The sequence below is a fragment of the Strix aluco genome, chromosome 13, assembly GCF_031877795.1.
Source record: "Strix aluco isolate bStrAlu1 chromosome 13, bStrAlu1.hap1, whole genome shotgun sequence".
Taxonomy (NCBI): Eukaryota; Metazoa; Chordata; class Aves; order Strigiformes; family Strigidae; genus Strix; species Strix aluco.
The window spans coordinates 6,551,758-6,567,937 of record NC_133943.1 but is presented as its reverse complement, the minus strand read 5'-3'; the positions used below and the strand labels follow the sequence as shown (position 1 = coordinate 6,567,937).

Below are 16,180 nucleotides of genomic sequence, written 5' to 3'. Positions count from 1 at the left end.
GGGACAGAATTTATCAGTGCTGTGGAGAGTATCCTCCTCCTTCCATCAGGCTGAAACAGCAAACTTCCACCACCACGCCATGGCACTTCATGTGGGGAAGGTTTACTTGTGTCTTGGTTCTCCCACCATGTCTTGGCCTGTCAGGAAGCAGATCACACTTTCACTGGAACATCAATGACTTCCTGACAGGATCTTTATAGATCCTGAAGCTCCCTGAAAAAGAAAGATGGGCTGTGATCTGCAGGATCAAGTGCTGGGGAGGTCATTAGGCATCAGCGTGCCCGTGCCTCCAAGTGTGGAGTGTGGTCTGCAGCCTCTGCCTGGCAGTGATGTCTCTTGGGAAAGAACCAGAGACCACATTCTTGTACCTATTTAGGAAAATGGAGCAGAGGATCAGAGAACAGAAATAAACAGATTAAAATCTAGTGTGGCAGTCGGAAGCTGAGCTGGAGAAAAAGGGCCAGAGGCAGGTCAAGCTGGGGAGGAGGCAGGAGAGCTGGATTTTCAAATAAGCCCTTTTATAATTCATCTCTTGAGGACTCCAGATGTGACAGCCCAGCAGCCTGATCCAGGCTGGCTTAGTTAGTACTGCAAGTCCTCTTACCTCTTGTCCTTGCTCCAGTGAAGACCTACAAATCAAAGTTTTTCTTTTCTTTTTATCTTTAATGAGGAGGTCTGTTGAGTCTTTTTCCTGCATCTCAGAGTTACTTTCCAATCTGATGAACAGTGACTTTTAGAGATGACACCAGTGACGAGCTGCTGAGATCACAGTAGCAATCAAGGCTCCTTTGATGGCAGAGCTAAAAATACGTTCCCCAGCTGACACAGCCTTAGGGAGGAGAACATATAGTTTGGTTTGAAAGAATACATCTTCCTTTGTCTCCATGTCTTCTTCTACCAGAGGACACCACATCTGCGACAACCATGCAAGCAGGTTACATCTGTCTTCTGAACTGAAGCACCCATGTGCTTCATTCAACCCGCACTAGCCCGGTCCCTTCCCAGGCCTGCAGAGTGATGGCACTAACCAGCCCATGTTTGCAGAGGAGGGTTGGTCTCCTTCCCCTTGGAGGCATTAGCTAAAGATGGATCATTAAGGCTCTTGGGCAGACGACTACAGATGAACAAGCATACACAATGAGAGTTCTCCGTTTGTAATGTGTAATATGTCAGGAGGTAAGAGGTTGAGCAACCCAGTTTGGCAAAGGAAAATAGCAAAAAGGGAGTATTTTGCTGGCTAAATGAAAGCCTCCTCTGTGTGTGATTTTTCATGCTTCTGCATGCATAACTTGAACGCAGAAAAAGGAAAAATTCATTTGTTTGGTCAGACAGAAATATACCAGATTTATTGTTTTGAGAGATACAGGCAGGTATTTCTATGTGGCTGTGGTAGCTATAATGTTTTGGCAACACAATGTTCTGCCAAAAAAAAGGCATTCACCCAAGAATGTCTCTGGGCTCAGTCAGAGTCAGTCCCAGAGGTGGATGTCCCATCCCTAAACCTCTGCGGGCAGCGGTCCATTGCCAGGAGTCTGTTTGATGCTCCCATTTAGGGTGTTGGCCCTGAAGATGTATGACCTCCCTCTAACTGAGCCCTCAGTGTGGATGCTTTCTGGCTTGTTCTGGCAACGGAAGAACATAAGGAAGCCGTTCCGGTAGTTCTTGTTCATCCATCCGTAGAGAAGAGGGTTGACAAATGTAGAGCACATGGCCCCAACATGGAAGACAGTGTACAGGAGTTTGTACTCATGGAAGATAAGAACCAGATCAAGATCAATGGCAAGCTGGAATATGTGGAAGGGGAGCCAACAGACTGCGAATACCACAACTACCATCACTAGCATTTTGGTTGTCTTCCTCCTCCGGCACTGATTTTCATTCCTAGAAGTGGGACTGACGTGGTTTTTCAGCTTGAACCAGATCCTGATATAAGCATAACAAATAATTGCAAGAGGAAACACATACTGCAGGAGGAGCATGGACAGGCTATAGATAGTGGCATCTCTGTTATTACCAGAAGGCCATTTTTCTGAGCAGACAGCCATTTTGAGGTTGATGGATGGGATTTCCTCATACCGGTACTCTCTGAAGATGGCCAGAGGACCTGCTAGGACAGCTGCTGCTAGCCACATGACAGCTATGATGGTGAAGCTGAGCCTCTTGGAAATCCTGCTGTCCAGGTGGAAAACAATACACCGGTACCTATCCAGGGCAATCACAGTTAGGGTGAGCGTGGACACATGGACACTCAGAGCTTGAGCATAAGGGACCAGATGACAAAGAACAGCTCCAAACTTCCACTCGTCCAGCAACGTGTACACTAGGGTGAAAGGCAGACAGAGCGTGTCCACCATCAGATCTGCCAGGGCCAGGTTAGCTATGAAGAAGTTGGTGACGGTCCTCATGTTCTTGTACTTCACTATGATGTAGATGACCAAGGAGTTGCCGATGAACCCCAGCAGAATGATGAGGGAGTAGGCGGCAATCAGAACAACCTGGACCCCCAAGATCTTGGTGCTGTCCATCATAACACTGCGGGACCCAGAGAGATCCTGGCTGGGAATGACAAAGTCCTTGGCATGCCAGCCCTGTGGCAGCTTCTCGTCCGGTGCTGTCTTCTCCACGGTGAGGGTGCTGTTGTCTCCCTCCAACAGTCCCATGCCTGATCTGAGACCTTCCATCAGGAGAAGGAAGTCTGGAACACAGACACAGCAGAAGTGAGAGCATGGGAGACAGCAGAGCAGCTGCAAAAACTGAAAATCAAAGGGCATGTCCCACATGGCATTTCAGGCTAAACAATCCCCCATCCTTCCTCACACTGAATGGCCTTTCAGTTCTCTTACACCTCCTGTTAGAGCCTATGATCAGTTGAATGCAAATTCCCCAAGGAAAGGTCAGTGGAAAATGCAACTTTTCATGCAAGTTTCTGAGATTCTGGTTTTTTGAATTGAAGAGGGAAAAACCCCTCAACCCGCCAGGGCCAGACTGGTAGGTCCTGAACAGACCTCCTGCTCATGCCCTTTGAAGCCTGCCTCTCCTGCTCCTTCAGACTAGGCTTTGCAAAACCAGCAATTTGCTTCAAATAAGCCAAAAATTTGGGACCTCTTGGGACTGACAGAAGAAATCGATGATGGTGTCAGTCATCTTTGATGAGATTTACTTGTCTACAAAAATGCCCTGAATCCTAACTCCTTAAGAACTAGGGAAGGAGAAAAACAGCAGGACGCTCAAATTCAAGGTGCTTTTCTCCACCTCCCCATAACAATTTATTTCCAGACTGTGCACCAGTTTTTTTCAATTTCTTATTTCTCACCTCCCTGGGTAAAAATATCTGTCATCCTGTCTCTGCATGAGTCTCCATCACTGCTCCTGCTAGCAAAGCTACCACCCAAGAGTGGTACCCCCTGGTCCCGAGCCCTGGTAGTGTGCTTAGCATTACTAATGCCATTTTATGAGGCAAGCAGCCACTCTCTGTGACCGAGCAGGTCACGTACACATTCCTTTTCCCTCATTATCAGGCCCTGAAGGTCCTGTGAATCAAGTAGACAAACCAAACAGTTTTCTTCTTCCCCTCCCTGCCAGCCTCAAGGTTCCTGGGCACCAGGACAATTATTCCCTTCCTTGCCGGCCTTGAAGGTCCCAGGCAACCAGCCAGCCAGGTGGTGTTGACCCCGTCACAGAACAGGGAAGCATAACAGCACGCAGAGCACTGCCCATAAAATCAAGCAGTTACAAGTCTCCCTGTGGCCAGGGACACCCCCACCATCCTCTGCTTCCTCCAAGGATTGAGTGAGTGACTTGTCTTTTTTTATAGGATTTTCAAGTCTAGATTATGATTGTTATATTTATACAGCAAACCATGTATTAGGATTTGACCCAGTCTGCAGAGGGTCCAGGTGATTACAAATTATGAGTTAAGTTGTGTTATAAATTCTGTATTACTTAGGTGATTAGAAATCATAACTTGTACTCCAAATTTTGTATTATGCTACTTGTAGATTGAACTACATTGATTCTGCCTGTAGAAATCCTGTGTCATTTCAATCATAAATTCTGTGCTATACTAATCACAATACCCTGTTAAGGAAATAAAGCTTTAATTGGAACCATGATTTAGTGCTGTCACCATTCTGCCAAGGATCCCTAAAAGAACCTGTCTGTCCCCTCAGTGCCGGTGACACCCAGGCATCCGCCAGCTTTGCAGAGGAGGGAGCCGCTGCAGGGACGTACGTGTGCAGGGGCCAAACCGCTGGAGCTGTGAACAAGCCTCCTGCAGGGCTGTTGCTGAGCGTCCAGCCACAAAGAGGCCCGAGAGCCAAAGCCCCGGCGTCAGTGAGCCTCCTGCCACGTGGTGCTCAAACGTCTGCGTGAGTATGGCTTTGGGAGCAGGGAGCCTGACTGGTGAGCCAGAACTGACTCAATCTGGAACCCGTGGCTGGCGGTTGGTGCCATTGTAACGGCAGAGTGCTGTCACGGCAGGGTTTTCATTCAGTCCAAACACAGCAGGAGAAAAGACAGCTCTGTTACTGTCTCCTTCTCAGCCTCCGTGTCTCAGAATTGCTGCTGGGGTATGAGAAGAGGGGTGGACGTGGCCCCTCACATATCCCCTCTCCCCAGCGCTGTGTGTGGAGCCCCCATTCCCACTGCACACTTGATCAACAGTGAGCAAAAGTCATCATTCTGCCCAAACAGGGTGGTCTGCAGAGCATCATGTTTTCTCTGACCTGCAGAGAAGGGGGAATAATGCCGTGCCACTGAGGGAGGGAGGGAGGGAGACAGAGGGCTTAAACAAAGCTGGGAATTAGAGGCAAAGTGCTGGGTACCTTCTCAACCTCCTTGAGGAAGGAATTGATCTGGGTTTGTACGGGGTGAGATGAGAGCACTGCTGACTGGGTGCTGGTGGGCCTCCCACAGGTCCATGGCCTGCAAGATATTCAAGGACAGCCTGTCCCTGGGAAGGGAGAATGCTTTCTGTGCAGAACACCTGCATTTCATCTAGTTCCTTAAACAAATAGCATAAAATAATGGTGGTAAGATGGTAAAGGTGGCAGCAATTACATTGCAATGAATAATAAATGGCTGCTGTTTCTTTCATCGCTCCTCAGAGCAAGGGTTGTGATTCCCGCTTGGGAGCTGCTCCTAGGAATCTGTCCGGCCAGCTGCAAACCTGGACCCTGCAGAGGCCCAGCAAAGAGCTGCCTGTGGCAGACCACCCCTGCTTGCATACTTGCTTTCTCCTGCCCTCTCCCTGTCCGTTGGCTTCCTGTAAATGAAGTTGTTGGGCTCAGACACCATATGGAGACCATATAGCTACCGCTAAGAAGATAGAAAGGTAACTTTAAGAAGCAGGAGGGAAAAATGGGTGGATTTGCTGGGGTGAGGGTTTGCTTAAGGGTGATTTCAGACCTCCACAACACCACTGCCCCCAACCCTGGGAAGGGAACCCTAAAGTCCAAAGGGAGGCCACAACTTCTAAAGCAGGAGAGAGGAGCTCAAAGCTGCCCTGCACAGCCAACACAGTGGGAAACGGAGCAGGGGAACAGGCCCTGGGAAGGTGGCACAGCCACAGCCTCTTCAACACAGCCCGACCCCCACACAGCAGCAGCCCGCAGACACCCGTGCTGCAGCTGGCCCCAGAGCAAACCTTGCTGCCAGAAGAGCAAGGTCGGTGAAGGAAACAGAGCAAGGGCTGGGCACGCTTTTCAGTGGCTGTGCTTCCTCTGCTTGCTCTCCGTCTGGGTTTTTGTATCTTCCAGATTGTCTAGTATTACTTTATCACTATCATTTGTTATCCCCTTTTCTGTGGCTTGCCTGTCCCATTTACCTTCACTAGCCAAGTCCTGGCATGACACCAGTGGACACTCTCTTCCCTTTTTCCCCATCTCACCCACCAACTGGCCGCCAGTTCCCATGTTCACATCTCAGGCTATTTCCTTTCACTGGAGACTGGCAGCTACCCACCATCTGAGAGGAGCCAGGAACATCATGATTATTGGAGCTGTTTCACTTCTGAACAAAATGGCCTTAATGGAGTTATTATTTGATTTGGTTTGCTTTGTCTTTTTCCAAGGGGGAAGCTATTAAAAATCAATTAAGGCATTTTAATTAAGGGACGAAATGGTCATAATAAATGTTCCCACTTCAGGGGCTGCCTCGAGGTTCAGGGATGCTGCTAGTGACCAAGGTCCCTTCCAGCAAGTAATGGAAGTGCTGGCATATGTGTCGGAAAAATCCTTGGAGCTGAGAGCCAACTGCTTTTGGGAGAACAAAACAGCAGGGCAGACCAGGAGGAGGCAGAAATACTACCCTAAGCCCTTTCCTCTGTGCTGGGCTGCCATGAAGGGATGCAGAAATGGCATTGCCTGGATCCTGCCCTTACCTCTCCTCCAGCGGAGGTTCAGCCTGAGGCAGAGCTGGGACCCAGGAGCAGCTCCCAACGAGGCAGAGAGCTGTTCCCTGTGCCAGCAGCTTCAGCCTTTGGGAAGGAGGGAAAAGGAGGGAGAAGCACAGAGAAGCTGCAAAACCTCAGCCCTTTCTCAGTGATCAGTGACTGAGAGGGACAGTGACGACCGTGACAGCTCCAAAATCCATTCCTACAGAGGGCCTAGACTAGGTGCCCTGGGACTCACAGGCACCTCTGCTTCCCGGGGATGCCCCAGCTCCCTCCGTGTCCCTGCTGCAGCCCCAGGCACGCAGCCAGCCTGGTCCAGATCTGTCAGGGCACATCCAGACCTGGAAGAGTCATCTGCAAAGGCTAGCAGGGTTCAGAAAGCACGGCTGGAGGGGTGGGCAGAGGTCTGGAGAAAACAGAGCTTGTTAATTAAAATTCTTCTTTTTGTCCCAAGTAGTGAGACTGGAATCGCTGCAGCCAGCAGGCACACATCGTGGGGACAAGGGGTGCAGGAAAGAGGGATGTAGGGATAAAGGTTGCTCAGTGTGCCCAGGAACTACAATTCTACCACAGTTATCACTGATTCGGAAGGAGGGAGTGGAGGGACCTGGGCCAGCCTCTGCTCTCTGGCTAATGACAGCTACAAGCTCTTTCTACAGCAGCGCTGGGGTGTGAGGGCTGAGACTGATGGATACTTTCATGGCTTGGCTGACTGATTTATTCCATGCTGTGTCCTTCCTCCAAAGAAGCTCCACTCCACGAAACCTCTTCATCTTTAGCAGCCCAGTCTGGAGCACTGACTCATCTCATCCCCAGTCCCATATCTGGCAGCAGTCAGGCATCCGTGGCAAGGAGGTCTGAGACTATCCCTCATCACCAGAACCCTGTTGTCACCCTGGGGCAAGCCACCTTCTACCACCTTCATGTTCCCCTACAGCACTCGAAAGGCAGCAGTGTTCAGCCCTGCAGCCCACAGCACAGCACTTCAGGAGGTGAACACAATAAACTGAGATATGGAGGTTAACCAGCTTGCCAGAGGCCACACAGCACATCCACAGCAGGCCTGGGAACAGAGCCCAAGTTTGCTAACTCCAGCCTCCTGCGTTCATCATCAGAGAGGACTGCATCTCTCAGGATAAAACCTGAACATAGATTTCAGGAGCTGCATGAAAATGCAAAATGTGAACGATTGAGGGGATTTTGCATTCTCTGTGCAATGGGCTGGTTTCAGGAGAAACAGCAGCTCTGGGATAGTTTCCTGAAGCTAAAGGACAGAGAGAAACTGTCCCAGGTCCTTCCATCTCCAGTGAAGGGGTGATTACCCTACTATGACACTATGGCAAAAGGGAAGGCCCTCTGACCTGCCATCATCTGCTGCAGTTTTGTAAATTATCTATCCAGATCAGGCCCATTGGTGCAGAAACCTAATGGCATCACATACGCATTGCCACCCCTGCACTTGCAAATCTCCAGGGCCCCAGAGCTGCTCCCAGGAGACCCAGCGTATAATTGGCACTGGGATACAAAGTACAAGGAGCAGGAGATACACCAGGGATTTCTTGTGGTTCCTCACTCTAAATATTTCCATGTCCCTGCCTAGGCTGGAGCCGCAAAAGACTGAAGGGGATGAGGCAAGGAGGATGCCTTAGTCACTCAGCCCAGGACAGGATGAAAAAGAAGGTGATGAGAAGAGATCCATTTGACAGGGATACATGCTTTCTCCTGGAAATTTCTCCTACAGAAAGCAGAGAGAAATAGTGCAGGGGCCTCTGCCCCATGGGACGTGCCATGGGAGCAGAGCAAGGCTGGCTGGGAGACAGGGCTCAGTGGGTGATGCTGCGATGGAGACACGCCAGTTGTTTGTTGGGGCTGTAAAAGGGAAGAAACAGCTTGGTGGAAGGATCATGATTAACCTGGGGAGTCTGTTACCTGCTGAAATTTAGGGAGTCTGGGGTAAGTGAGACAAGGGAGGAGAGGGAAATAACAACCACTAACAGAACAACCGGGGAGAAAACCCAGTATTCTGCTTTGGGACAGACCAGAAACTCTGTAGGTGAAATGCAGGCTACAGCAGGACTGTAAGAGGCTCTTTCTGTTCAACAATTAACATGCAAGGAGTGCAGAAAGCAAGGACCAATTTTCCTCCTGCAGTCCCCTATCTCCCTTTGCATCTCTCTCTTTGAGGGCACTGATCTCTGGCAGCGAGCCGAGGGCCAGCAATGTGTGCAGTCCCAGCACGGAGGAGCTGACGGGAGGTTTGTACCAAGCCGTGAGGAGGCAGATTGCAGGAGAGATCAGGATTTCTCAGACAGCCACGCACCTCAGCCCCACACCTGCAGCACGCTGCCCTGTAGCTGTACGTGCCCGGTTTCTGCAGCCCCCTGGAACAACCTGACTGCTCTCGCTCAGCATCCTGCTTCCCAGACTCCCTGCTTCTGCTCGGGGACCTTTCAGAACTCTCTTGCTGGTATTTCTTGTTCACTTTCTATCTATTCCAGCTCTCAGGGCTGTCAGGTCCCAAATTCAGTTTCCCAAAGATGTTTGGACCTTTTTTGCTTGAACCATGTGGCATGGCCAAGACCTGGCCCCATCTCAGCCCTGCCACTCAGATGAGCCCTCCCCGACCCACCTGCAAAGGCCAGAGCGTCCTCCTCCTTCAGGCACCGAGCCGCTCACCTCGAATTACCGTCTCATTGCTGGCCAGAACGGAGCACTTGGTCCTCTCCACTCTCTGGGAGTCAACCTGTGGCAAAGGGGTGGAAAGCACTTTTCTGCAACTGTCCTCATAAAAGCGAGGAAGTCAGGCGAGGATCTGGGCTGCCAGAGGGTGCTTCATTGCTGGGGGTAGCTTCGGAACCCCACCCTGAGCATCTGGAGAGCACCCGCTTGCAGGGTGACTGACAGCCCCCGTCTCACAAAGCTGGATGCTGTGTTAGCTCCTGAATGAGAGAAAGGCAGGGAGCTTGTGTTTAACAAACAGAAATGGAAAAGGGGAGGGAGCCTGCTGCTGCTGTTTATACAGTGTTCAGCCACTGAGGGGCTTCTTGCATCGAGGAGAGAGAAGCTTTTCCAACCACATTCAGTTCCCTCTCCAGGGAAAGTGGTGGGAGCTGGAGGTTTGCAGGGTCCTCGTCCATGCCACTGACCTGGGCAAGTGTCCCCTCACCCTCACTCCACAGCTGTCCCGTCTGCTCAGGCTTTAAACTCATTGGGACTAGCACAGTCTTGTCCAGCGGTGGATCTCCCCTGCAGCAAGAGCTCTGCAGGTCCTGCAATTCAGCAGAGCCTTCGTGGACCTACCCCCACCCTCCTCTGCCTCTGTGTTTGTACAGTACCCTGCACAGAGCATTCTGCTGCTGTGGGACAGGCCTTTGGGTATTCTTGGGATGCAAATAAAAGTAATGGTGAGAAGTTTTAGCCACTTGTCAATGGCTCGGTCTGTTCCAGAGCCAGATTCAGTGTGAAGCTAGGAACCCGAGTGAGTTTCTATTTTAGGGTGCTCACCACTGCCCACACACCTGGAGCAAGAGAGAGGGAGAGGCACAAAATCAGCATTCTCATGTGCAAAACTGCAAATTCCAAGTTCATCAGAGCCCAGGAAAATGCCCTGAGGGCAGCACAGGAGAAGCACAGCTCCCTACCTGGCCACAGGTTCTGCCTTCAAAGAGAAGTCAGGTGTGTTCCTAGCATAGGATTTCCACCACAGGCAACATGTGAGTTTGCAGCTCACCTGGGCTAGGAGATGCTCCCAGAGGTTAGGGAGGAGGACACCTCTCCCCAGCTTCAAGTATCTACAGCTAGGCGTTTATCAGAGGAGTCTTGCTCTTCACCCCCACAGCGGACTTTAGTTTTCCTTTCTTTGTGAGAATGGAAACGGGGAGGGTTTTCAATCAACCTTCTGTGCCGCAAAAGTCACGATACACCAGGAAAAAGAAAATGCTCCAATGGCTCAGCAGAAAAAGGAGAGTGAGAGTATTCCTGAAGTAAGTCACACGGAAAGTGGCACTTGAACTCAAGACTTGGACAAGGGTCCTCATGAGTCCCATCCTTCCCCCTCCTCTCCCCGTCTCCCCTTCAGGAAGGAAAGGGCTCGACACACCAGCGCTGACAGCCAAGAAAACCCACCAGCTGCACTAGCTGGATTTTTATGGGAGTTTTGTGTTTTCTTCCCCTTCGTTTTCCCTGAGGCTGTTGATTTAGCTGCTCTGGAAAGCTGAGAGTGCAGGGGAGCAGGACAAGACAAACCCTCTTGGAAGGGGCTGCTGCTGTCTCCCAGCGGTCTGCAGGGAGAGGCAAAGAGCAGCTAATGGGAAGTGAGTGGTACATGCTATTCCCCACGTTCCTGGTGGATGGATACCCCTCCTTTCCAGGGTCCTCAGCAGTGGGTGGTTGAATTCTGCTCAAGGCTGAGATTTTTTTCCTCCTTTCTCTTCTGGCCTAAGATTTTTCTTGCCCATTCCCCAGAGTCCTTTGCTACAGCTCCCCACTCTTCCCTCCCTGAGGCTGGAATAAGATGTCTGGGGAAAAGGCAGTGATTGACAGAAGAGAAACTCACTGTAGCCTGAAGCCATGAATCTCCATCAGGACCATGGGGTGAATTCCAGTCATTTTTGGCATGTGGTGTTTGCTGGATGGCAGCAAGTCCAAACTCTTAAATCATGGATTAGTCAGCGCAAGTCCCCAAGACTGTCCTCTCCCACGGTCTCAGGGCTCCAGCAGAAAGGTTAGCACCAAAAACCTGTGATGCTCCCAAACATCAACTCATGTCTTTGACCAGATAACTTAGCTGAAAAGCCCCTGTATGCCTGAGAGAGCATACAGAGCCTGGGAAGGGAGAGGTGCCCATGATCCATGGTGATGCACACGGTCACGAAATCATCCCCCCTCAAGTGATCCTCCTGCGACATGGGGCAGCGCAGTAAGGGAAGGTCGAGCTCTCAGCACGCCTGGGGTGTCACTCCAACTGGCAGCCACCGAACCGGCGTTTGGTCCCTGTTCCCTCCGTGCTCCCAAGCCCTCTCCCCGGGAGCCAGGCTCTTCTCACGGCACCACAGACGTGGGCTGCCTGCCAGCCTGCCTAATCTCACCCAGCTACAACATAATTACTGCTGGCGGCGAGTGCGTGCAGCACAGCCCTGACGGTGCCCGGCCCTCAGCTTCTCGGCAGCTAAGGGACACCCGGGGTCTGCTGTGCCAAAGCCCCTCACCCTCCTGGTGGGTCAAGAGGCTCAGTCATGGCACAGGCTGTGGGCAGCCTGAACACCGAGGCGCAGAAACGCCTCCCCACACAGCTAACGGATCTCAGAGAAGCTGAGGGTCTTCCTCACCTCAACCAGCAATTTCACCCTGATGTACGAGGATGGGGAAATGTGAAAATGGTCCCTTGCATTGTCCTGGGGTGTGGAATGCTGCGCAGCACTGAGCAGAGGTGCCAGGACCCACTGCATGCCCCGTTGTAACCTCAAACCCTGGGGTATTTGCACATGCAGGCTGGGTACACACCAACACCTGCACGGGTGTCCTGGGAGCCTCATGTCCTTTCAAATACTATGGGATCGTTCAAAGGGTCTTTGCAGCCCAAAAGCCTTTTCTCAGTGGTTGGGCTTTGATTAGCCAAAAGCAAGTCTGCTCACCTGCTCTTCTGAGAATACAACAAAGAATGTTATGCTCCAGGGAGCAAAAATTATGTCCAAAAGCTGAGAAATGGGGCAGAGGAGAGGGATGCCTTTTGATTGGCCTATAATCTGCTCTGCCTCAAAGAGCAGGCAGGTCCCCAGCCTGAACACCTTGCAGCTGTAAGCCACACTCTGTAGCTCAACTTCTGTCGTAAAAGAAAGGCATATTATCTGATCGCTCCCTGGGAGAAATCTCTAAGAAATCTGTTACCAAGGCTTCCAGATGCTCCAGTTCATCCTGCTTCATCTGGAGCAGCAACACTGACATACTTTAAAAAGCAGCTTTTCATTTTTCAAACAGCTGTTTAATTCCACCTGCATGTAACCAAAATATTTCCGCTGCTCCTTCCTGCAGTGTCAAGCCTGTGTTTTGCTGAGCTGCCTCAGAAGCATCAGCATGTGGTGGTAACACAAAAACCCCTTTTCCATTTGAGCCCCGGAGTTCACGGATGCAGTGGATTTGGGAGTCTGTGATGCATTTGGGAGCTAAATTAGCCACAAAGCTGCTCAGGGGTGGGAGGGAGGATAGAAAGCTGGCTGCACCTTCTCTGAATTTAAAAGCAGGTTCTCATTTCGTAACTGCCTTTTGTCCCCATATGAACATTTCTGGAATTAGTGGAGGAGCAGAGATAGCATCAGGGACAAGGTTTTGCTAAAATATCTGAGCGATCTAATACCCCAGTGAGAGGTACTGGAGAAGCAGGAGAAGAGCTGTGTAGGTTGGCCTGGGACTGCCACAGCTCTGCTTTCCTTGAGGGCAGACAGAAGACGGGGATGATGAGTGTGTCTTCAGGATGAGGGTCAGTGAGCCAGGACAGCGGAGATTGTATGGAAAGAGATTAACACAGTTTGTGTCCTACCAAAGAGGACACACATCACCACACCAGCTACTGGCAGAGCTGGGAGCAGATGAGCCCACTTGCGGAAAACCCACAGGACTCATCTGATTAAGTTCATTAACACCAAGGAGGGTTTACCCCTTCCGGTCCCTTCCCACCCCTGGATCTCCCTCTGACAAGCAAAATCCCCTTGATCATCTTCACATCAGGGCAGAAGGACTCCGGGCAGCTCAGCAGGGTTCCTCCAGGCAGACACCAGGGCCTCTGAGCCCAGAGCTGGTCCCTGCATTTAGCTGCCGTTTCTGCAAGTCACTGCACTCAAAGCTTTGTTAATTTATTAGAGGGTTGTTGCTTGTTGTTTGTGTACCGAGCCAGCTAGAAAACAGCTTCTGCAGAAGAGGATAATTGCAGTCAGATAAGCTCTTCAGAGCCGGGATTGCAAAAATATGTTACATTGTACACCAGCAGTTGTCCAGATAACTAGAAATCTGGCTGAGTTTTTGGGTAGGAGCACGTTTCTCGGTCTGTCACAGACTCCCTGTCTACCTTTGGGCAAATCACTTGATGTGTCTCAATTCCCTGTATGTAAAAGAAGTGATAAAAATCCGGCACAGACCCCCCTGGAGCAGTGGGTGACATGCACTACAGGGGACTGGGACTGGCAGCCTCACTAGGCCAGCTGAGGGATGACACTTTTGCCCCGTAGGATTTCTTCCTAAATTGCCCATCTTATTTAGGCAGCGTGTTCTGCAATCAGGGTCTCGCTCTCCCAGGCTGGATACTCCTGACTTATAGTCCCACGATGAAGTTACAAATCTGTGGCCAGTCTGTTGGTCCTGAGATGACAAACAGCGCTATAAACATTGGGTTGTGGCCATGGGAGCAGGCAGAGCAGGATGGGTTGATGGCAGCCCCAGCCTAAACTCTACCTAAGTGTCAAGACTGAAGGCGATGCAAGCGCCTGGGAAAAATTCAGGGCATGGTGTGTTTTCCACGGGCTTGGTGCTGCCAAAAGGCACCAGGTTGCTAATAGCTGAGTTCTGGTGCTCAGCATCACCGTAGAGGCAGCAGGATCATGTTTGTTTCTTCGCTACCTCGCTCCATCCTTCCCAGTCCTGTGAAGACCCACATGAGCTGTCGGCAAGGAGCAGCTTATCTACACCATGCTCGGCTCTGTGGTGCCAGGCCAGCGGCAGTGTCAGTGCACACTGGTGCTGCTGGCGGCTCTTCACACTGGGGAAGGGGGGTCAGATCCACTCCTGATACCAACCCAGGGATTTGGCTGGGAATCCATTTGGCTCCGTGTTCCCCAAAAACGTGACTCAGAAGCCACCGTCTGGCACTGAGAGATAGGTATGACACCGGGTCCCCCGGGAGAAAGAGCAGCGTCCCCAGGGTACGAGCAGAACACGCACAAGCCGAGTGGAGATCGTGCTGGAAAGCACAAAGCCTTATAAAGGCAGTGCTCTGGGTTTGTCCTTCTTTCAGCTCTTCCAGGCGATGAAAAGGACAGCTCACAACCCTAATTAACTGGAACATGCTAATACCACTGAGCTTCCCTGGCCAGCAAATTTGGCACGAGGCGTGTGGGACACTTTCCAAACAACTGCTCAAGGGAGCGCGTGCCTGCAATTTATTATTTGATGAGCAGTGTTTCCTCTCTGCCTCCACTGAAGAGCTCAGACCAGACACATGAGGGAGGTGAGCCTGGAGCCTGCACATCCACTTCGAAAGCCATTTCATGCTGGAGGGAGAAGAGACTTATTTCTCCCCAGGCATTAAAGGTATTTAAAGTGCCAGGGGAAATATGGCTTTGCACAGCATTACCTCTCTGAGGGCTCAGGGCTTCCAAATGCTGCAGCATGTGGTGCTCATCTTCCCACAGGGAAAACCACGTTCCTTGAGGGTGACATTCACTCTGGGCAGAAGATGCGCAGCCTCCCGTGACACCCTCATTTGAAGACCAGAGCGGTGTGCATCATCATTTTGCAGAGCAAAGTAGAGGAGTGTGGCCAGCCCTGGTGGCCAGAGAAAGGGGAAAGGTAGCGGGGAGCCTGGCACCATGTCTGCAGGGTGGGCTATTCCCTGTTTTGACAGCTGTCCTGCACAAGGCAGTGCCCCAGCTTATTCCCCTAGAAAAGGAGAGTGGAGGAGCCTGCCTAACTCCTATTACAAATAAATGTCTGTGAACTTTGAATGGGGAGCAAAAAACAGGGCTCTGAAAAAGATCAATTCATCCCCGTGGTCAGATCATCACTCTCGGTGTTTACCGTGCTGTCAAAACCAGAGGCAGAAGATGCAGCCTCCTGAAGGCCACCACCTGCCTCTGGCCTCGGCTGCAGCCCGGCTGCCTCACACGGTGGCCCCGGCCCTGGGGCTGTTGGGGACAGCTCCAGCACAGGGCTTGGGTGGCAGTGAGCTGCCCAACCAAGCACTGCCACAGTCTCACCAGTACAGACACCAGGAACAGGTCAGGAGATTTGTGCAATGTTCCCAGGACCACGCTGGTTTGACCACCCATCCTTTCCCCTCCTCAGGGCCAAAGGACTCCTCTTCCTCCCGTACTCCTCCCCATCACCAGCAGCCTCCTTCATGCCCATGCATTCCTCCTCCACGGCATTGCCTGCGGCTGTCCCTGCGTGGCTGGGCATGGCACCCTGCACTTACCGAGGGCACGTCTCTCCCCACTCCCTGCCCATCGCATCCTTTGCAAACATTCGTTGTTATGGTGACAGTTCCAGAAGGAAAATCTTTCTGAGGATCTTCCAGACTTTTTAAAAAAGATATAGCCATTTTAATTATTTTCCTTAAAAGAGATGGTTATCTTGCTCAATGGCAACTGAATTTCTTTCATTTTATTTCTGGTGACCAAATCCACCTTTCACTGTGTGGCAGTAAGAAAATGGAAGGTGAAAGGTAGAGCCAAGTGCGAAGAGCTGCATTTAAGTCCTGCTGGGGGTCATGGGAGGGTGCCTCCAGGTGGAGGCTGCCAAGCTGCAGGCAGTGATGAGTCCAAGTTTCTTCAAAATGAGTGAGATTTTGGAGCACATCTGCATCTTTCTTGGATAGAAAAGTCCAAAGTAAATAGAAGGGGGAACATTTATGTCCAATAACCTGTGCTTTGCATGAAATGCTGCACCGAGAGATATTGTTCTTGTGTGGTCTCCTACAGAAACATCCCTTGGCTTTTGAAGGCTGCATGATGGTAAATGAATTCTCCCCATCTCTCCACCAAATGGGCTGAAGACTTTCATGTGTCACATCAGAGAGTGCTG

At 51.1% G+C, this 16,180-nt stretch overlaps 1 protein-coding gene across 1 annotated transcript; it reads right to left on the bottom strand.

Moving 5' to 3' along the window:
* Positions 1 to 1,496: 1,496 nt before the first annotated feature.
* On the bottom strand, positions 1,497 to 9,078 carry LOC141929442 (neuropeptide Y receptor type 2-like). Its single transcript, XM_074838867.1, has 3 exons — positions 9,021 to 9,078; positions 6,380 to 6,475; positions 1,497 to 2,695 (listed from the first exon to the last, which is right to left on the bottom strand). The coding sequence occupies exon 3, from the start codon at positions 2,679 to 2,681 to the stop codon at positions 1,497 to 1,499; it is 1,185 nt and encodes a 394-aa protein (XP_074694968.1). The 5' UTR covers positions 2,682 to 2,695; positions 6,380 to 6,475; positions 9,021 to 9,078.
* Positions 9,079 to 16,180: the final 7,102 nt, after the last annotated feature.